Here is a 22,197-nt window from a genome sequence, read left to right on the forward strand (position 1 = left end):
AAGGATGGGGGTGGGGAGCCTCCAATTGCCCAGGTCCAGCTCTAGGGTCAGCTGGTGGTCACGTCCTCTTGATGACCTCATCTTTGATTCCCCTGGGCCCCTGACTCTGTAATGGCAGATTTGAACATGCTCATTCTCAGCAGTGAAAAAAAGGCACAAGATTTTTTTTTTGGTGTAAATAGTCCTTTTAAAAAGAGTGAATAAGGAAGCCTGGAACATGTCCTTGTTCATATGACTTTAATACCAGGTGCTGTGGAGTTCCTTCTTGTACATTTCCTAAATAGAGAGTTCAGAGTTGTTAGATCTTAAAATTGAAAGTTTTAGTTGGATGATAATAATAGTTGTTTTAGAAAATGTTCTTTTTTTGTAATAATAATTAGAAATTGGGATTGAGATTGTGTCGTTCTAAGAAGAGGATGAAGAGAGAATATATTTCCTGGAGCCTGCCCAGAGAATTGGTTTAATTCCCCTCTTTCTGTAAGATAAGAGTTTGAATCTACTGCATAATGGCCATGATTTAGGGGAGGGAATGTTGATAGGTCAAAATTTAACAGCCAAAATGAGCAGGCTTTTCTATTTAAAAATGTATGTGTGGGAAAAATTTTTTATTTTAGAAAGGGGATATGCCAATATATGCTTTAAAATAAAAATACTGAAAAGATAGGATGCAAATGAAGGTTTTATGTATGTTAAGAGATTCTTTTCCTTACCTCTTCCTTCCTTCTAGAGTTTTTGATATTTTAAAAATTAATTTTTCTGCTCTGGTTTTGAGTTTCAGATAGTTTCTTATATTGCAGCTTTTCATTTGAATGGAGTTTTGGTAGTTTTAAATGAAATCAGAGATGTTAGTAATACAAAATGCCCATCTATTAATTGGGACACATACAGTTTGGCATGAACTATCTTAAAATAAGAGTTGCTCTAGTCACCTCCTAGAGCAGGTTTACAAAGTTGATTGGCATTTTGGCTGATTATCTCTTACTTGCGTTGTGTGAGGCCAGATCCATAGAATTTGGGCCTTGAAGGACATCTTGTCCCATCTGCTCTTATTCAATGCTTGCTTTGTGCTCCAAGCTATACCAGACGTGAGGAGAATGCAACAGACATAAGTAGCCTAAGCTTCCTATCTTCCCTACCCTATAAGGCCACCATCAGCACCATCCCTGCTGCCACTGCTTTCTTTGGGTCCTCATTATTTCTTGCCAGGATCACCAGGACAGCCTCCCTGCCTCCTAGTCTGTTTCCTTTCCCACCCCTCATTGTCATTCCTGCCTGTCTTTTGCATTTCCTAGACTAGTTAAGAGTTCTTTTTCTTCTAGGTGTTTACACCTGCTGAACACCCCCAGCTTTGAATTCTCCATTCTTTCATTACCTGTATTCACCCAAGCTAGGTAGGCAGTCTCCTGAGCTTTAATGATTAGAGGTAAGATAGTTCAGATTGATTTCTTTACCACAATCTAAGCCCAAAATTCTGTTGGAGAAAAAGCTTATTTCCTGTTAGGATTTAATAAAGTAGTTGAGGAGGAAAATAGGTTGTGGGAAGTTGCATGGTAGTAATTACCTGGTCATTCCCCCTCCCCCTTTTACATTTTACATGTTTTAAAGTATCTGTATTTCTCACCAGGCTTGTTGTCAGAATGAAATGGAAGTAGTAAAAAAACCAACGTGTTCTTTCACTGTACCTTTTTTCTAGCTTGTATATGTTTATTTTCTGTCAGTTTTGTTATTTGTATAAATTAACTCATTTAGAAAAGAAATATGTTCACTGCAGAAAATTTTGAAAACATAAAACAGTGTAATGAGGAAGAAACCAAATCAGTTCAAGTCCCATCAGCCAGAAAAACAACATGCTAATATTTTGGTGTCCTTCTTTCCAGAAACTTGAAACAAATATTTGGGTATTCTGTAAAATTCTCTCTCTCTCTCTCTCTCTCTCTCTCTCTCTCTCTCTCTCTCTCTCACACACACACACACACACACACACACACACACACACACACACAAACACATAGATACAATCTGCTTTATAAAGCCCTTTAACTTCATATTATATCCTGGCTTATCAGTGTCATTGAAATACATAATTTGTAGTGGTGACATGATAGCAAATCGTGGACCTTACTTATAACTTCGTTGGGACCTTGGGTTGTTTCTAATTCTTTGCTATTATAAATGACAGACTAGTGTATGTTAACCTTATTGTAGCAGTTTATACTCTTAGCAGCTATGTGAGAGAACCCCACCCACCCCCCTACCCCACCACTGTGCACACAGGCCAATGCTAGATGTTAGATTTAAAAATCAACAAGTCGATAAGTGAAATCTAATTGTTTTAGTTTTGAATTTTAATAGGTGGAAAACTTTTCCCCCATGTTCCTGGCCATTTATATTTTTTGTGAATGTCTCTCTTCTTCACCCCTCCCCTTTTATCTCTGTTGAGCTATAGTGATGATCCGAAATAGCTCAGCTGTCAGAGTGGCACACAGGGCTATTAGAAGTTACAGTTGCAGAGAAAATGCCTGGATCACATAGCAGTTGGAGGGAGAAACTGTAGCACTGCTGGCCAGAGCTATGCCTGCCGTCAACCAATAGCCCCAGGGTAGGAGGGGGAGATCACATTTGGTTCCATCTATGGAGGAGCAGCTTGGTGTGTGGAAAGATGTGGCTTTGGGGCCTTAACTGTAAGTCTCAGTTTACCCCTTGATACCTGTGAGAAACCGTGCGTTCACTCATCCTTGAAGCCACAGCCACCTGGGATGTTTGAAAAGTAAATGAGATTACACATAGCAGCATCAGATCATATACACAGTATGCAGTGAATACATGTTTGTTCCACTCCTCTTCTCCACTTCTGCTGTGCCTCTTAAACCGCAGAACCCAGGCAGATGGGAGGATCAGAAGGGGGACTCAAGCCATTGACTCTTTTACAAATGTTAACTGGCTTTGGGAAACAATCTTTCTCTGATAGGCTTCTTCAAAGGCCTGCACAAGTATGTGGACCAAGGGAGGGTGGGCACCTGTAGAGTGATTATCTAGATTTTATTTAAAGCCTCAGCCAGAATCCTGAAGGAAAGAGCTTGAGGTCTGGAGTAAGAAGGTCTGCATTGCAAATGTGACTCAGACCCCGAGGGAATTACTTAACTTCTCTAGGTATCTAGTTTTCTAAAATGGGAATGCAAATAGCATCTCAGAGTTGTCTCAGAGTTGTCACAGGGATAAAATGAGAAAATATATGTAAACTTATTAACATGGTACCTGGCATTTGTGAAATGTGCAATAAATAAGAGAATAAGGAGAAACTAGTGGTTAGTTTAGCTAAAATGTCAAAATACTTTGACAGAGTTTTTCGACCAAAACATTGGAAGTCGCACTAAGATGGGGGAGAATCTTCTTTGCTCCATTCCATCTCCTTTTGAAGGCTCATCCTTGTGGCCATATTCATAGAAACCAGGAAAGAAAGAAGTCCAGATGGAAGGAGTCCTGCTCTCATGTTGGAACCGGTGGTGAGGGTCAGGAAAAGTTTCCATATTAATACATGGTTGGGAAGCAGGGTGTGTAAGTCTGTCATCGAGTGTGTATGCGCAAATGTGCTGGTACTTTCGCAGACTGTCTGTAACCAGCTTTACTGAGTTTATTAACAAGGTGCCCTGGACCTCTTTCCCAAAAAGTTCAAATGGATTTGCCTCGTCCTCATTAGCAACAACATGGTATTTATCTTAGAAGATGTACCATAATTTTAATTGGTCCTGAAAGGAAGTTCTAGTTTTAAATGAGTATTTATTTTTTAAACATTAGGTAATATATTTATATAATTCAAAATTTAAGAGTTCAAAGGGTATTGAGTGAAAAGCCCCTTGCTTGGTCTTGCATGCACCAATTCTCCCTACACACTACCTTTCAAGAAATAGTTTGTGAATATGTAAGCAGATCCCCTTTTACACACGTGTGTGCATCTAAATATCTATGTCTATAGCTCTGCTCTTGCTTTAGCCACTTATATATCATGGATGATGTTCTGTATGTACCTACATCAGAATATAAAGCGCACTCATTCTTTTGGTAACTCCAGAGCATTCTGTGGTATGGATGTATCGTAATTTATTTAACTTTCTAGATAGGCATCTAGATTGTTTCTAATATTTTGTTATTACAATTTGCACTTCAGTGAATAACCATGCACATGACAGTTCACTCAGATGTAATAGAAGGATAAATTTCTAAGAGTGGGATTGTTGAGGCAGAGGGTGTGTGCCTTGGTAATTTGAGGGGTACAGCTAAGTGACCTCTGTTGAGGTCATTTCATCTCCATTTGCAGGGTGAGTGCCTGTTTTCCTGTAGGCTTGCCAGTGGAATGTGGGTCAGACTGGGCCTTTGGCCAGTTTAATAGATGAAAAGTTTAGTTTTAATTTGCATCTCATGAGTGAAGTTGAACATCTTTTCAAATATTCAGGAGCCATTTATATTTCCTTATTTTCCTGTTGGAATGTTCACCTTTTTCTTGCTGGTTTGTAGCCCTTACATATTTGCATGTCAGAGAATTTAGCTTTGTTATCTATAAAGAGTTAGTGCCTGGAAAGAATGGAAGACAATGTCCCTCTTTTGGGTGGTGTGCCGTAACCTGCTGGGTGCCCTTGGGATTTTTACTGGAGTCAGTCTGAGGATGGGGTGGGGGTGGGGGTGGTCCAAGGGACATACCTACTTAAGCTCTTGCAAACATTGCCTTGAAGGGAAGATATCTGGTGAAGTGCCCAGCCCAGTGCTCGGCATGAATCTATGCCCAGCAACATTAGCTTTCACCGTCACTGCGGCTGTGAGATGTGTGTGGGAGCAGGAGGAGCACAGACAATGTTCGCAGTACGAGCCAGTGATGGCACATCAACCCATCCAGCCCTTTGGGGTAGGGGCTGGCTTTAGAGAGAGGTGATGTACCTTCTGCTCCTCTTGAAGGACAAGTCATGCTGGGGGGGCAGGTGGGACACACCTGGAACCCTGAGGGATTCTCTGGCTGCTGTGGCCCCAGGAGCTTTCTGGAGAAGGCTGAAGAAATTCAGAGCTACCCTAAGACCTGGGCTGGGCTGGGGCAGTGCAAGGGAAGGAGGCTGTGCTTTGTAGGGTTAGCTGGGCTTTTGGCTGCAGTATTGGTTGCTTCTGATGGTTTTGCTTGCACGTAGCCACTGGGTGTGTCACAGGGAGCTGCTGTATTTGAAGAAGCAGTGGAAATAAGATTAGGGGCTTTGCTGCCTCTGCCAACTTTAGGGTCAGTAGCATTAAATTAGATCTACCAGCTAGATCTTTTGGGGTGTCATAACCTAAGATTGACAAGCTCTGGAGGTTTAGCATATGTTGTATTATACTCACTTTGATTTATTTTTCATGGCAGTTAATCTTGAAGTTTCAAATAATTTGAAGGTAGGTGGGAGATTTTTATGTTCATTAAAAGGAGGCTTGGGTTAAAGGCTGTGAAACAGTAGTCTTGATATCATCTTTATTTAAAACACATTTTAATTGTAGTATAGATACACATATCAGAGGAAATAATGGTGTGTGTAGGGGGGTAAGAATAAGGTGTGTTACCTCCATACCACATTGCTTGTGGGATCTTAGTTTCCCAACCAGGGATCGAACCCAAGGCCCAGGCAGTGAGACCGTCAAGTCTTAACCACTGCACTGCTAGGGAATTCCCACCTTTTTATTAAAAGAATAGAAAGCACTTACTTTGGGGACCTTTATTACTACTCTGAAAATGATTGTTTTAGTAGAAAATGGCTCACTTGACTACCAGACACATGACAGTCAGTGGTGGGTAAATTTTGCCAGATCTGCAATAGGTGATAAATTGAGCTCTGAACGTTCTGATCAGAGGTGCTGGGTTTCCCTGGTACCTACATCCTTTACCTTCTATATGAGTAACACAGGCTCATCCAGCTGTCAGCTTAAATTGGCATTGCTGTCATAATGATGCTCAGTGTGGGACTCCTGGGCTATCACTCCTGTCACTCCTGCTTCCTATACAATTTGACCGTCTCAGGATTACTGTTCAGAAACAAATACTTTAACGTTATTGTCTTAGTGGAAATAAAACACATAAGCAAGAAAGACATACTTACTGAGCAGTAGACACATACCCCCACCAAAGGCAGCATAGCCTTTTTTTGTTGGAGACAAAACCAACTGGAAAAATTTAGGCAGAGAGAACCTGCTTTCCTAAACTGATTGAGTGATTGTATAATATTAGTTTAGGCAAAAAAAATTTAAAGCCACAAGTTTGATTTCAAATAGTTCTGGGGGGAGAAAGGACATGGTTCCCGAAAAATGTTAAAATAATCTGCTGATATATATATATATATTTTAAAGAAAAACATGATCAGTTCCCTGAGATGAAAGATTTCCCTCTGTTATCTGTGATGCTATTAATAACACAAAAGAAAATCTATTTTTATTAAGTTTAGAAAGCTTTCTAAGACATGTTTTATTTCCCAGTTGAAATAATATTTAGAGGTTCAAAAATATGGAGCTTTCATAGTATCAGCAACATTTTAATCTTTTTCTCTTAAAGAAAACAAAACAAAACTCTATGCCTTTCCTGAAGAACTGATCTGATTTTTTAAATTAAATTTCATGTTTTTAAGAAAATGGACCATTAGAGTGGCTAATTTAATATGCCAAAGGGAAAATATCAGTGAAACAACTAGTGTTTTACTTTCAGTGATGTTTAGTCACTCCCTGCACATAGACACAGGAGACATAGCAGGTCAGTGGTCCCTTTCTTCTATAGCCTTGGCTTCCCCCTGGTGCTGAATTCCCCTTTCCCTTGAGTGAAAACCTGTTTCATCTCCCATTTGCTCCAGAATCTCCTACCTTCTAGGTTTGTTCCCATTCTCAGTTGGAGCGCTGATGGAGCAGGGGCCTGGGAAGAAGGGGCGCATTTTCCTCTCTTAGGGGTGAGGATGGCTTGGAGAGAGGCAGTGGCTCAGCTCTGGAGCATGAGACTTCCAGGGAAGGTGGGCTCTGAGGTCCCCAGGGATCGCTTTACCTATGGAAATATGTTAGAAATCGTAGGTCAATAATATTTACAGTTGAATAAACTTCGCACACTGGCCTGGGAACGTAAGCTTCTTTACGGGGTGATTTCTGTGGATCAAACATATTTTGAATTGACTTACAAACTTCTGTTGTACCAGTTTGTCACTCTGTCTCTCCCTACACAAATCTTTTTGGGACCAGCACCTCCATCCACCGGCCACCTGGGTGAGTGAACTGGACAGCAGCCCAGATGCTTTACCCCTCTGCCCGCAAAATCCAGTCCAGGCCTGGGATGTTGCCTATCGTACTGTGGTGGTGTCTCCCCCTGCACTCGCCCTTCAAAGCTGCAGTGCTGTGGTGCTACGGCTCCTGTCTGGGCAGTCCCCAGGCAGTATTAAGGCCATGTCCTAGCTCTCTCTTGAACCAGACTACCTTTCCCAGAGCACTGTTAAAACCTTGGCTCAGGCCACTGTCCCTTCTTGTCTGGCAGTTGCCTCATAAAGGGTCTGCCCGCCTCTGTTCCCGTCATCATCCCCTTTACTTCACCCCACCCTTCCACTCTCCCGCTGCAGTCAGCATGTCATCCAAAGCCAGATGTGGCACACTGGATCATGGCACACCTGTCCTGGGCACCACGTCATGACTCCCTGCTGCATCCTTTGTTCAGTCACAATTCTGTAACCTGACACCCGTTCCTGGGGCGTGTCAGGACTGCATCCTCATTGCCTGGGCAGAGTAGATTCTCAAACAGTGTTTGTTGAATGAATATGTGAGCCTTTTCCTAGTCTGGGGACCATCTCATTTTATAGTACCTATTTATTTAATTGTGTGTGTGCGAGATTGCAGTAAGTCAGGGGAGGAGTGAGAGTTGCCTACTCCTGCCAGAATCTACTCTTTGGTGACACATATACAGATTAAAAAAAATATATTGAGGTGAAATTCACACAACAAAGTTAATAATTTAAAAGGGAACAATTCAGTGACATTTAACACAATCACAGTATTGTGCAACCATCACCTCTGCCTAGTTCCAAAACATTTTCATCACCCCAAAAGAAAACCCCATACCCATGAAGCAATTTTGCTCTCTGCGGCAACCATTGATGAATGTAGATGGTTAGTTTTAGCTGGGATAGGACTTTAAATCAGGCCTGGGTTTTTCGGATGACTAAGTAATTAAATGTTGTTTGAAGACGGTTCATCCTGAGTGTGTGTACCTCTTGGCTTCTAAGTGGGTTGAGTGCTGCTGTGATATGACTTGGAGCATGGTTGTAATAGTGAGTTAGAGTTTTATGTTGTGGACTTGAACTTGGTTTGGAGCATGTATCCTGCTGGCAGCTAGTTTTATAGGCAAACAAATGCCACAAATTCAGTCGGCTGTGTAAAAAGCTATAGCATGACTTAGAGTTTTAAAAGCAACTCTTTATTTGAAATAAAAATATTTTATCCTGTAAGAATTATGTACTACTTAATTGAGATTTTTGGAATACTTTAAAACTAGCCTTAGACTTGGGTTATATAATCTATATGACCTTGAATAAGAAATTAAAATGTTCTCTGACCTGATTTCCTCAAGTGCAAAAATAGGTGGATTGAAATCTCTCTGGACTGCCTTAGTTAGTCCAAGCCATGCTGCTTGAATCTTTAGTCTTTTTAATTTCTTCCCTGTTATAAAAATAAATTGTCCTCATTAGAGAAAATTATCAAAATATATAAAGGGAAAAAGAGGGTGAAAATGGCCCCACTGCTTAAAGGCAATCACTGTTACTGTTTTGGTATACTGGTGTACGTCTTTTTTTTTTTTTTTTTTTTAATATCACTCTATCTATCTAATCTGTGCCAAGTCTTAGTTGTAGCACTCGGGATCTTAGTTGTGGCATGTGAACTCTTAGTTGTGACATGCATGCAGAATCTAGTTCCCTGACCAGGGATCGAACACGGGCCCACTGCATTGGGAGCATGGAGTCTTACCCATTGGACCGCCATGGAAGTCCCTGGTGTACATCTTTTTATTAGCCATTTTAAAAAGCAGTATCAAATAACACACGAATATACTGATTATAAAAGATCCAAATGCTAAAGAAGGGTTGGTAATGAAAAATGAAAGCTACCCATCATTACTCCTTGCACCTAGGGCAACCTACATAGTAGTTTGTGACTTTTCTGGATCCTTAACGAAACATTTGGACAGATAGAGAGGATATTAAAATTTTATTTTATTTAGCATAATTGGGATAATTCTAGGCTTACTGTTTTGTGGCTTTTTAAAAAAAAACAGTATTTCTTGGACTTGTTTCCTTGTCAGTACATCAGTTTTATTCCTTTATTTTTTTGCGGTACGCGGGCCTCTCACTGTTGTGGCCTCTCCCGTTGTGGAGCACAGGCTCCGGATGCGCAGGCTCAGCGGCCATGGCTCACGGGCCCAGCCGCTCCGCGGCATGTGGGATCTTCCTGGACCGGGGCACAAACCTGTGTCCCCTGCATCGGCAGGCCCAACCACTGCGCCACCAGGGAAGTCCAGTTTTATTCTTTTAAAAAAACTTTTTTCATTAAATGAGTCAATCTACGTAAAGTGCCCTTTTTTTAAAAAATTTATTATTTTTTTGGCTGTGTTGGGTCTTCGTTGCTGCGCGCAGGCTTTCTCTAGTTGAGGAGAGTGGGGGCTACTCTTCATTGTGGTGCCCGGGCTTCTCATTGCGGTGCCTTCTCTCGTTGCAGAGCACGGGCTGTAGGCGCACGGGCTTCAGTAGTTGTGGCTCACGGGCTTAGTTGCTCTGCAACATGTGAGGGATTGAACCCGTGTCCCCTGCATTGGCAGGAGGATTCTTAACCACTGCGCCAACAGGGAAGCCCAGTTTTATTCTTTTAAATGGCTGAATATTGGGAATTCCCTGGTGGTCCAGTGGTTAGGAGTCGGCACTTTCACTGCCGTGGGTCCAGATTTGATCCCTGGTCAGGGAACCTGCAAGCCATGTGGCAGGGCCAAAAAATTAAAAACTTAAAAAAAAAAATGACTGAATATTATTCTTGAAATGGATATATGATAATTTAACAACGTCTGTCTTTTTGATAAACATTTAAAGTTTTCTAAGTGTTCAGCATTGTAAATAATGCTGCAGTCATCAACCTTGAACATAGATATTGCATAGACATTTCTGGAGGATAAGTTTCCGTGAGTGTAATTGCTGGCTCCAAGAAAATGCCTGTTTCGAATCCCAGTGCTAAGTTCCCCACCACAAAGGTCATTCCACCAAGAACATAATCTCCCTACACCCTGGTCAACACCAGATTCGTCTTTTAAAATTTCCCCCTAATTTATGTTAAAAAATGAAATTATATTTTGTCACTTCTATAATTTTACGTAAGGTTGAACAGCTTTTTTTTGTGTCTCATTGGATATTTTAATTTTTTTTTCCCCTGTGGATCATAGACTCCTATCCTTTGGGTTATTTGTATTACGGATTTGCAGGTGTTCTTTTTGAATTACTAATACCAATCATTGTTACGTGTTGCACCGTGTTTTCTCTTACACCATCACTCATCTTTTACTTCTCCTTAGTGTATTTTATAACACCAGAATTTAAACTTTTTGTGTGGTTTTTCTTTTTTCCTCTGTATTTAAAAAATGTGTTGTTATTCATACATATAATTATATTCAGTATTATTTTTTTCAAGATAGATTCTTAAAAATGGAATCATTAGGCTAAAGACTAAAAATATTTTAAGGTTCTTGGAGTCAGCCAGGACCTAAGGAGACTATGCGTTATCTCACCAAGGGTAGGCATGAAGACGGGTCGTGACCTGCTGGGTGCCCAGATTCTTAGGATAATTTCTAGTCCATACCTTTAGGGCCCAGAAACTCAATTTTGTTGGCGTAGACAGCCCCTGCCCATCCACATCCCTCCAATGCCACAAAGAAAGGCACACACCAGTGGGCTAGTTTATTTAACTGCAGTGAGAAATATAAGTTAGTAAGTTAGGGTAACAGCAGTGCGTGAATTGCTCTAACTGGCACATTTCTTCCCTGTAGGGACATAGAAGTAAGTTGTTATCAGGCGTTACCTGGGAAGGGATCTCAACCAAGGCAGCTCAGAATGCCTTTCACCCGCTCAGAAACTGCAGCTTTGTCCTCTCAGCCAAGCCTCCCTTGTCCCTGGAGGCTGTTGAGGGTCCTACTCCTTGTAGTTCCTTTGGGTGTTGCATTTCTGGTCTCCTTCAGCTGACCCCCATTCATGCAGCCTCACTCTGTAGAAAACATGGTACGTTTCTCCATCAAAAACACGTGTGATCACTGGTGCAGCGCACTTGTCAGGAGTTTCATTTAAGAAAACTTAAAACTTGGCTAACCTGATAAGTGAAAATGCAGTTTTTTTCTTTGGGGCAAAATGTTTTCATACAACAGAGCGTATAGGGTGAAAAAAGCCTCTAAATGAAGTGTTTCCCTTCAGGTGGTGATCAATGGAGGTGCCACATCCAGCGGTGAACAGGACAATGAAGACACCGAGCTCATGGCAATATACACGACAGAAAATGGCATCGCAGAAAAGGTACTCCTTGCATCAGCCCCAGCCACTCACCCACCACTGCTGTCCCAGATCCCCTACAAGGAAGCAGATATCCATCTGGAGTTTTGTCTCTACCCTCCTGAGTGTGTGTGTGTGGGTTCTCTTTACAATGGAAATAGAAGGAGTGATGAGGAATAGAAGTTACTAATTTTTAATTGTTTTAATGGCAACATTAAAGTGAGAACCATGTAGAGGTCTTTATCTAGATATTTTTAAAACCTCAGCCAGGATGCCAGAGGGAAGCGTTAGGTCTGGGTGCTAATATGACTCAGACCCTGAGGGCGTCTAAAGCTTTCCGGGCCTTAGTTGCCTCATCTCTAAAATGGGTATAAAAATATTAGCATCTGTCTTAAAATTGTTGTGAGTATTAAATGAAATAATATGTATAAAGTTATTAGCATTGTGCCTGGTACATACCATGTGTACAGTAAATAGGAGACACCAGTAGATAGGTTATGTAGACTGTGAAAGTGCCTTGGACAAAGATCTTTGAAAATCATGCTGAAGTGGGAGAATCTTTTTTTCCACCTCATCCCCTCTGCTTGACAGGTCAGTCTGTGTGACCGTAGAATGTGTGACCATGTTCATAGAGGCCAGGAGAGAGCTGCCTGGAGAGGGTCCACATGGCTTGATTTCTTTTTCTCTTTGTATCTGCCACTGTGCCTAACACATATGAAAAGTATGATAACATGGCATTTCCAGACTGCATTGCAGCCCTAAGACTTCTCAATTTCATTTGAGTTTCACTTGACAGACTTTTAAAACAGATTTTATTTTTACTATCATCAACTTATATAATGATGATTCTAGAACCACTGTACTGCACTGTAAACAGTATATACTGTGTATTCTAGTAACAGACCACTAGGAAGTTGATATATACAATTATAATACCCAGCTTGGGTATTAGTGCAGTAAGTTTACAGTGTAATCATGAAAATGATAAAGAACAAAAGAAATTATATTGAAATTCTTAAATAATCAAATTTTTTGTGTCTGTGATTTCTTTCTTTTTCTCTTTCTCCCTCTTTCTTTTTCTTTCTTTTCCAGTTTGGGAGATGGAAATTTCATTTTTGGCTGTCTTGACCAATATGGCTGTTATTTGGTCAAGCTATTCTAAGTTTTGTGGAAGCTAGATTCATGCTGAGATGTTGAAATTCCTGCAGTGTTGGTTTCCAAGTTGCTCCTCAGAGCACAGATTGGAGCAGCCATGGTTGTGGCTGTGGTCTGCAGCAGAGACTCATTCCACAGGGCAGGATCTGGGAGGGGCCCACTGCCTGTCTGGCTTGGGTCTCAACATCCAAGAGGTACATCTTATAGCAAAGTGCTTCTGTTTTTACAGACTTGTTGGGCTGCATCCAATCCTCAGTTATTTGGGCCTTAATCAGAGAGTCACCAGAATTTCCAGGCTGTAGGCTGTCATGAGTTTTGATGTTCATTATCCGGGAGTTGATGGCTGTCTTTTAATATACGATATTTGTTTTTCTCTTTCTGACTTGCTTCACTCTGTATGACAGTCTCTAGGTCCATCCATGTCTCTACAAATGACCCAATTTCATTCCTTTTTATGGCTGAGTAATATTCCTTTGTATATATGTAGTTTATACTGTGATGGCTGTCTTTTTTTTTTTTTAACATCTTTATTGGGGTATAATTGCTTTACAATGGTGTGTTAGTTTCTGCTTTATAACAAAGTGAATCAGTTATACATATATATATGTTCCCATATCTCTTCCCTCTTGCGTCTTCCTCCCTCCCACCCTCCCTATCCCACCCCTCCAGGCTGTCACAAAGCACTGAGCCAATATCCCTGTGCCATGCGGCTGCTTCCCACTAGCTATCTACCTTACTATGTTTGTTAGTGTGTATATGTCCCTGACTCTCTCTCGCCCTGTCACAGCTGACCCTTCCCCCTCCCCATATCTTCAAGTCCGTTCTCCAGTAGGTCTGCGTCTTTATTCCTGTCTTACCCCTAGGTTCTTCATGACATTTTTTTTTTTCTTAAATTCCATGTATATGTGTTAGCATACGGTATTTGTCTTTGTCTTTCTGACTTACTTCACTCTGTATGACAGACTCTAGGTCTATCCACCTCATTACAAATAGCTCAGTTTCGTTTCTTTTTATGGCTGAGTAGTATTCCATTGTATATATGTGCCACATCTTCTTTATCCATTCATCCGATGATGGGCACTTAGGTTGTTTCCATCTCCGGGCTATTGTAAACAGAGCTGCAATGAACATTTTGGTACATGACTCTTTTTGAATTTTGGTTTTCTCAGGGTATGTGCCCAGTAGTGGGATTGCTGGGTCATATGGTAGTTCTATTTGTAGTTTTTTAAGGAACCTCCATACTGTTCTCCATAGTGGCTGAACCAATTCACATTCCCACCAGCAGTGCAAGAGTGTTCCTTTTTCTCCACACCCTCTCCAGCATTTATTGTTTCTAGATTTTTTGATGATGGCCATTCTGACTGGTGTGAGATGATATCTCATTGTAGTTTTGATTTGCATTTCTCTAGTGATTAATGATGTTGAGCATTCTTTCATGTGTTTGTTGGCAGTCTGTATATCTTCTTTGGAGAAATGTCTATTTAGGTCTTCTGCCCATTTTTGGACTGGGTTGTTTGTTTTTTTGTTATTGAGCTGCATGAGCTGCTTGTAAATTTTGGAGATTAATCCTTTGTCAGTTGCTTCATTTGCAAATATTTTCTCCCATTCTGAGGGTTGTCTTTTGGTCTTGTTTATGGTTTCCTTTGCTGTGCAAAAGCTTTGAAGTTTCATTAGGTCCCATTTGTTTATTTTTGTTTTTATTTTCATTACTCTAGGAGGTGGGTCAGAAAGGATCTTGCTGTGATTTATGTCATAGAGTGTTCTGCCTATGTTTTTCTCTAAGAGTTTGATAGTTTCTGGCCTTACATTTAGGTCTTTAATCCATTTTGAGCTTATTTTTGTGTATGGTGTTAGGGAGTGATCTAATCTCATACTTTTACATGTACCTGTCCAGTTTTCCCAGCACCACTTATTGAAGAGGCTGTCCTTTCTCCACTGTACATTCCTGCCACCTTTATCAAAGACAAGGTGTCCATATGTGTGTGGGTTTATCTCTGGGCTTTCTATCCTGTTCCATTGATCTATCTTTCTGCTTTTGTGCCAGTACCATACTGTCTTGATTACTGTAGCCTTGTAGTATAGTCTGAAGTCAGGAAGCCTGATTCCTCCAGCTCCTTTTTTCGTTCTCAAGATTGCTTTGGCTATTCAGGGTCTTTGGTGTTTCCAAACAAATTGTGAAATTTTTTGTTCTAGTTCTGTGAAAAATGCCAGTGGTAGTTTGATAGGGATTGCATTGAATCTATAGATTGCTTTGGGTAGTAGAGTCATTTTCACAATGTTGATTCTTCCAATCCAAGAACATGGTATATCTCTCCATCTATTTGTATCATGTTTAATTTCTTTCATCAGTGTCTTATAATTTTCTGCATACAGGTCTTTTGTCTCCTTAGGTAGGTTTATTCCTAGATATTTTATTCTTTTTGTTGCAATGGTAAATGGGAGTGTTTTCTTGATTTCACTTTCAGATTTTTCATCATTAGTATATAGGAATGCCAGAGATTTCTGTGCATTAATTTTGTATCCTGCTACTTTGCCAAATTCATTAATTAGCTCTAGTAGTTTTCTGGTAGCATCTTTAGCATTCTCTATGTATAGCATCATGTCATCTGCAAACAGTGACGGCTTTACTTCTTCTTTTCCGATTTGGATTCCTTTTATTTCCTTTTCTTCTGTGATTGCTGTGGCTAAAACTTCCAAAACTATATTGAATAAGAGTGGTGAGAGTGGGAAATCTTGTCTTGTTCCTGATCTTAGTGGAAATGCTTTCAGTTTTTCACCATTGAGGATGATGTTGGCTGTGGGCTTGTCATATATGGCCTTTATTATGTTGAGGAAAGTTCCCTCTATGCCTACTTTCTGCAGGGTTTTTATCATAAATGGGTGTTGAATTTTGTCAAAAGCTTCCTCTGCATCTATTGAGATGATCATATGGTTTTTCTCCTTCAATTTGTTAATATGGTTTGTCACATTGATAGATTTGCGTATATTGAAGAATCCTTGTATTCCTGGAATAAACCCCACTTGATCATGGTGTATAATCCTTTTAATGTGCTGTTGGATTCTGTTTGCTAGTATTTTGTTGAGGATTTTTGCATCTGTGTTCATCAGTGATATTGGCCTGTAGTTTTCTTTCTTTGTGACATCCTTGTCTGGTTTTGGTATCAAGGTGATGGTGGCCTCATAGAAGGAATTTGGGAGTGTTCCTCCCTCTGCTATATTTTGGAAGAGTTTGAGAAGGATAGCTGTTAGCTCTTCTCTAAATGTTTGATAGAATTCGCCTGTGAAGCCATCTGGTCCTGGGCTTTTGTTTGTTGGAAGATTTTTAATCACAGTTTCAATTTCAGTGCTTGTGATTGGTCTGTTCATATTTTCTATTTCTTCCTGATTCAGTCTTGGCAGGTTGTGCATTTCTAAGAGTTTGTCCATTTCTTCCAGGTTGTCCATTTTATTGGCATAGAGTTGCTTGTAGTAATCTCTCATGATCTTTTTTATTTCTGCAGTGTCAGTTGTAACTTCTCCTTTTTCATTTCTAATTCTATTGATTTGAGTCTTCTCCCTTTTTTTTCTTGATGAGTCTGGCTAGTGGTTTATCTATTTTGTTTATCTTCTCAAAGAACCAGCTTTTAGTTTTATTGATCTTTGCTATTGTTTCCTTCATTTCTTTTTCATTTATTTCTGATCTGATTTTTATGATTTCTTTCCTTCTGGTAGCTTTGGGGTTTTTTTGTTCTTCTTTCTCTAATTGCTTGAGGTGCAAGGTTAGGTTGTTTATTCGAGATGTTTCCTGCTTCTTAAGGTGGACTTGTATTGCTATAAACTTCCCCCTTAGAACTGCTTTTGCTGCATCCCATAGGTTTTGGGTCGTTGTGTCTCCATTGTCATTTGTTTGAAATGAATAGTAGAGAACATTAATTCTTCAGGTTTTTAAACATCTGTAGCTGTACCTTTTACTGATCTGTTGGCAGGAAAAATATCTAGTACACTAAAGTTAGCACATTTCTGCTAGACATTTATTGTTTGTGTGAACATTTTTTTCATCATCTAAACTTTGATAGGTGTGTATTTCCTTGAATACTAGTGAAATAGAGTATCTTCCTATTTTCCTGGTCTTTTTTTCCCTTGTATTATGAAATGACAAGGATAGTGAGAGTTATCATGTGTTGAATAGTGCTAAGCATCCAGACCCTTGGCTGAATGCTTTAAGCAACCTGTCACATTTAGTCCTCATAGCAACCCTGTTAGAAAGGTGCTATCACTATCCCTGTTTTAAAGGTGAAGAAAATGAAACGTTTAGGTCCTTTGCTGTCTTAAATTTGTGTAAAGAAAACTTCATACCAGAAGATGCTGCCCTCTGGGATCTTGCTTTTCAGATGGCATTGAAAGGCTATCTGAACACCTGACTGTGAAATAAGAATGGACCATTCAAGAAGAGACAAGAGAACTGAGAGCAAGAGAGCCTGTCCTTTGCGTTCCCCATATTCACAGGTTTCTTAATTCATTGTAATGTATTCACTTATTTTATTAAAAACTTGACTTTTCTGATGTCCATTAAAACTCTTGAAGTTCTTATGATAAATGCTGGCTAATATGATACTAGCTATAAGATACTCATCTTGGAATTTGCTTAAAGGGATTTTTTTTTCCTGAAAGGATGAGAAGGATAATGCCTCAAATCATCAATCATGAGTCCATAGGATGGACCTCAGTATCATTGGGACTCTTAGATTAGGGATGTTGAAGGACTTGAACTTCATAATGAGGGTTTTTTTTTTAAGTGTTTTTTAGTTTTTACCTTTTTTGACTTATGATTCCTACAGATTCTCTTTAAGTTACCTTTTATCCCGGTACTAGCTGGTCTTGAAAAACAAAGTTCTCTTGAGCATACTTGTTTAACATAAACAGTTCAAAATTGTATTAAACAGTTTAAAATGTGCTGCCTCCATTCTTGGTCTACCCCACATAATTGGCAGCGGGCAGTCTGGTGTGTATATTCCACATTCTTTTCCACTCATGCCCGCACACATATCCGAGAGTGTTGTACCATGGACGGTGAGCCACTGCTAGTCCCCACCCCACCTACATAATGTATACCTCACCAGGTTAGTAAATGTATGTGGAATTTTTTTATTTTTAAAATTAATTTTAATATCTTGAATAATCTCATGGTTTTAAAAATCATTCTCTCTATATACACCTATTATTTCTACACTGTTTGAAAGTAAGTTACAGACATAATGCTCCTTTATTCCTAAATAACTTAAGTGTGTATTTCCTAAAAACAAAAACATTATGATATTCACATTGATACAATTATTATTGATAATTGGTTGATTTCATTAATTTCAATTTTAAAATAAACCTTAATAATTTTCATTTCCTCAGTTCCAGTAATGTCCCTTACAGCTAAATAATAAGGAGTTAAATAGATAAAGCTTAGTTACAGGATCCAAATCAATATCACTTAATGCATCTAATTGTTAATGTGTATCTTTTTTTATTAATTTATTTATTTTTGGCTGCGTTGGGTCTTCATTGCTGCATGTGGTCTTTCTCTAGTTGCGGCGAGCAGGGGCTACTCTTTGTTGTGGTGCGCGGGCTTCTCATTGCAGTGGTTTCTCTTTGCAGAGCACAGACTCTAGGTGCACGGGCTTCAGTAGTTGTGGCATGTGGGCTCAGTAGTTGTGGCACGCAGTTGTGTCTGTGTATGAAACATAAATATTACATGTAATATGTTGAGTGTGTGTGTATTTAAAAGTTTGTTAGTGTTCCCCATAAAATCATCTGAGTCTAGTATTTTTTTTTGACATACCTTTGAGAATTTCTATTTCTTCTTTGGGAATCAGTCAGTTTGGGACTTATTTTATTCTGGAGTCAGTTTTGGTAAAGTATTTTTTTCTAAAAATTTGACTCATTCTAATTTTCAAGTTATATACATAGAACTGAGCAAAATGGATTTTTATGTTTTTTAATTCCTTTATTCTGTGATTATTTCCACTTTTTTTCTGATTTTTTATGCTTGTCCTTTCTCCTTCCACATTGCTCCATTTTTATTTCCCTGGATTAGCTAGTTGGGTTTTTTTTAATTTAAAAGAACTAAATTTTAGATTTACTTAGTGCAAATGCTTTTCTATTTTCTAATGTATCCGTTTTTTATTCCTTTATTGGTTTTCCTGTTATTTTCTATTATTTTTTGAGGCATATGCTTAGTTTGTCTTTTTGTTTTAAGTGCAAAGACTATGAATTTTCCACTAAGCACTGCTTTAGCTATATCCAGTGGATTTTCATAGTTAATTCTAATAAGTTTTCTATTTTCTAAATAGTTTTCTATTTTGGATCATATTTCTTCCCCTTTGCCCTTTAAGGGGACATTTAAAAATTTCCAGATAGAGGAGGGTTTTTCTTTTTCTTTTGGCTGAGTCAGGTCTTAGTTGCGGCACATGGGATCTTTTGTTGTGGCATGCAGGCTCCTCATGGTGGTGCGCAGGCTTCTCTCTAGTTGTGACGTACAGGCTCCAGAGCGCATGGGCTCAGTAGTTGCGGCATGTGGGCTTAGTTGCACTGTGCCATGTGGGATCTTAGTTCCTGCACCAGGGTCGAACTGGCATCCCCTGCATTGCAAGGCTGATTCTTAACCACTGGACCACCAGGGAAGTCCCTGGAGGAGGGTTTTTTTGTTTTGTTTTTGTTTTTGTTTCTTGCTGTACGCGGGCCTCTCACCGCTGTGGCCTCTCCCGTTGCGGAGCACAGGCTCCGGACGCACAGGCTCAGCAGCCATGGCTCACGGGCCCAGCCGCTCCGCGGCATGTGGGATCCCCCTGGACCGGGGCACGATCCTGTGTCCCCTGCATCGGCAGGCGGACTGTCAACCACTGTGCCACCAGGGAAGCCCCAGGAGGAGGGTTTTTGATTGTCTGTTTTTTTAATTTCCAGTTTTATTGTATTGTGATCAGAAAATGTTACTTGTATTATTTTTTGGAATGTATTGATGTGTTCCTTATGGTTAAATTTTTGCAAATATTTTTTGTGAATTTTTGTGTTCTAGATAATTGAAAACAGTTAAATATTTAGGTTATATTTTATTAGTTATTACATCTTTTCTTTTGCCTGCCATTTGGTCTGCCATAAATTGAGAGATTAATTTCCCATTATTGGTATTTTTTAGATTTCTCATATTTCTGAGATATTTTGCTTTATAATTATCGACTCTCTCTTATTTGTACATAGACATTTATAACATGTTTATGGTGAATTGTACCTTTTATCATTTAAAACATACTCATATTTGTCTTGGTTATTGCTCTTTAGCTAGAATACTACCTTGTTTGAAGATAATTAAGACTTTATTTGCATTTTTCTTTAGCTTTGCTCATTCTTAGGTGTATCTCTTATATACAGCATAGAATTGAGTTTTGCTTTGAGAAGGTCTTAAAATCTTGTTCTTTCAATAGTTGAGTTTAGCCTGTTTACATTTAGTGATAATGACAAGTATCTATTTTATTTATTTGTGTGTGTAGTTGTGATATTTAAAAACTTCTGTACTTTATTCTAGTGGACACCTATATAATCATAACTATAGAACAATATACTTAACCCTTTATTTCATTGTCTTCTAGTTTCCTACCATGAACAGTAACAAAATTACTGTTTTTCCTTCCTTCCTTTTGCTCTTTCTCTCCTCTACTATCTGATTTTGGTCAGAAATATTACTTTTGCCCATCATTATAATTGATTTGTTAGCTTCAAGTATCATCCTTTGACTTCCAGCTATATTAGATGACAATTAATTTACTCTACCGCTTGCCTTTTTCCTTTTCACTCTCACATTTTGTTAATTGTAATGACTATCTTTTTGGTGCATTTATATATTCTGGCAATCTAATCCCTATTTTTAGTTTTTTTTTTTTTTTGGTATTTTGGAATTTTTGAATTTTATTTTTAATTTATTTTTTGTACAGCATGTTCTTATTAGTTGTCCATTTTATACATCTAATCCCTATTTTTAGTTTTATTTCTACAGTTAATTTGAGACAAGCCTTCTGCTGGTTTCCCTAATAATTTCTGGGTTGACCGAAGTTCACCCTCTAGGCCCTTGATATTCAAAGTGTAGTCCATGCACTAGCATCATTGACATCATTACCTACATGTTAGAAACGTAGAATCTCTGCCCCAACCAAGACCTGCTGAATCAGAATTTGCATTTTCATACAATTCCTATGTGATTTGATATGTTCACTGAAGTTAGAGAAGTAACACTATAGTAGTAGTTTCCAAGAGAAGAGCTGGATCATGGGAATAGTTTTGGATGAGAATTTATCTATAGCATTTAGCCTTGAAGGAGAGTTCAACTGGGTGTAAAATCCTTGGGACATCGTTTGGATCCTGACTCAAATAAATCAGCTGTAACAAAGTTTTGATACAATATGAAAAAAGTTTTAAAAGCATTGGGTATTAGGTGATATGAAGAAATTGTTAATTTTATTAGCATGTAATGGTATTTTGCTTCTTTTTAAAAGTCTTTATCTGCTGAAGAGACATACATATGTGTTTATGGACAAATTTATGTATTTTGAGGATTCAGTTTAAAATAATCCATCCCCTTACCCCAGTAAAGTTGGAATGGTATGGGGAATAGATTAAAGAAGAACATAGGGCTAATAAATTTTGAAGCTGGAGTTGGGGATAGATATAGGGCAGGCATTTCATCTTCCTTCTACCTTTGTATATGTTTGAAAAATTCTATAACACAAAGTTAAGAAAATAATTGAATCATAATAGTTTGCTGTTTTCCCATTTTCTGGTGTTGAATGTGGCTATGAAGAACTCAGGCTGGTTTTTTCTTTAAGTCAGTATCTTGATCTTTTTGCCTGTCCTATTCTTTATTTATCTTTGATAATCAGTAACTTTAATGACTATCATATGATAATAATCATATCATAAGTTTTGATGCTGACCGGGGTCAGTTTTTCCTGGCACTTTCAATATTTAGCTTCAAGGCTAATGAATGTTGTCTTGAATTATATCTTTATTTTTTGTTCCATTCTCTTCTTTTGGTTTTCTTATTTGGGGGCTCCAATTATGCATATTTTGGATCTCCTTTGTCTGCCTTCTTTATCACTTCTCTCTAATCTTTTTTTCTCTTACATTTTTTTCATGTTGTCTCTTCCCTCTTGTGCTCCTACCACTTTCATCTTTCTGTCTTTCCCCCTTCTGTCCAGATTCTTTCAACTCACATTTTATTTCCCTTTGTTCTTAAATTTTTTAATACAGTTGATTGAGTTTTCAAAATATCTGAATCCTTTTTCATTAATTTATTGAGTACTTAGTGCATCTTTCTAATTTGTAGGCATATCCTTTAGTTCTTGGAAATTTCTTATTTCTTTGATTCCTATATTCTGTTTTCTTCCATAAAAATTGTTATTATTTCTTGTCTTTTGTTTTAAGCAGCATTTTTATTATGCTCAAAGATTTGGGATGGCGCATCACGGGCTGGTTGCTT

At 38.8% G+C, this 22,197-nt stretch overlaps 1 protein-coding gene and 1 long non-coding RNA gene across 3 annotated transcripts in view; one reads left to right on the plus strand and one right to left on the minus strand.

Annotated features, from left to right (window-relative positions):
* SLC23A2 (solute carrier family 23 member 2) overlaps positions 1 to 22,197 on the plus strand; it is a 147,865-nt gene that overhangs the window by 76,968 nt on the left and 48,700 nt on the right. For both annotated transcript variants that reach the window (XM_033839087.2, XM_019941473.3), the window contains one exon: positions 11,472 to 11,570. In XM_033839087.2, coding sequence (XP_033694978.1) covers positions 11,472 to 11,570 — 99 coding nt within the window. The remainder of the gene's footprint in view (positions 1 to 11,471; positions 11,571 to 22,197) is intronic.
* On the minus strand, positions 63 to 7,278 carry LOC141276527 (uncharacterized). The gene is made up of 4 exons (XR_012326227.1): positions 7,164 to 7,278; positions 6,859 to 7,033; positions 5,896 to 6,033; positions 63 to 106 (listed from the first exon to the last, which is right to left on the minus strand). It is a non-coding gene; the product is annotated as an uncharacterized lncRNA (long non-coding RNA).

The sequence above is a fragment of the Tursiops truncatus genome, chromosome 15 (assembly GCF_011762595.2).
Source record: "Tursiops truncatus isolate mTurTru1 chromosome 15, mTurTru1.mat.Y, whole genome shotgun sequence".
Taxonomy (NCBI): Eukaryota; Metazoa; Chordata; class Mammalia; order Artiodactyla; family Delphinidae; genus Tursiops; species Tursiops truncatus.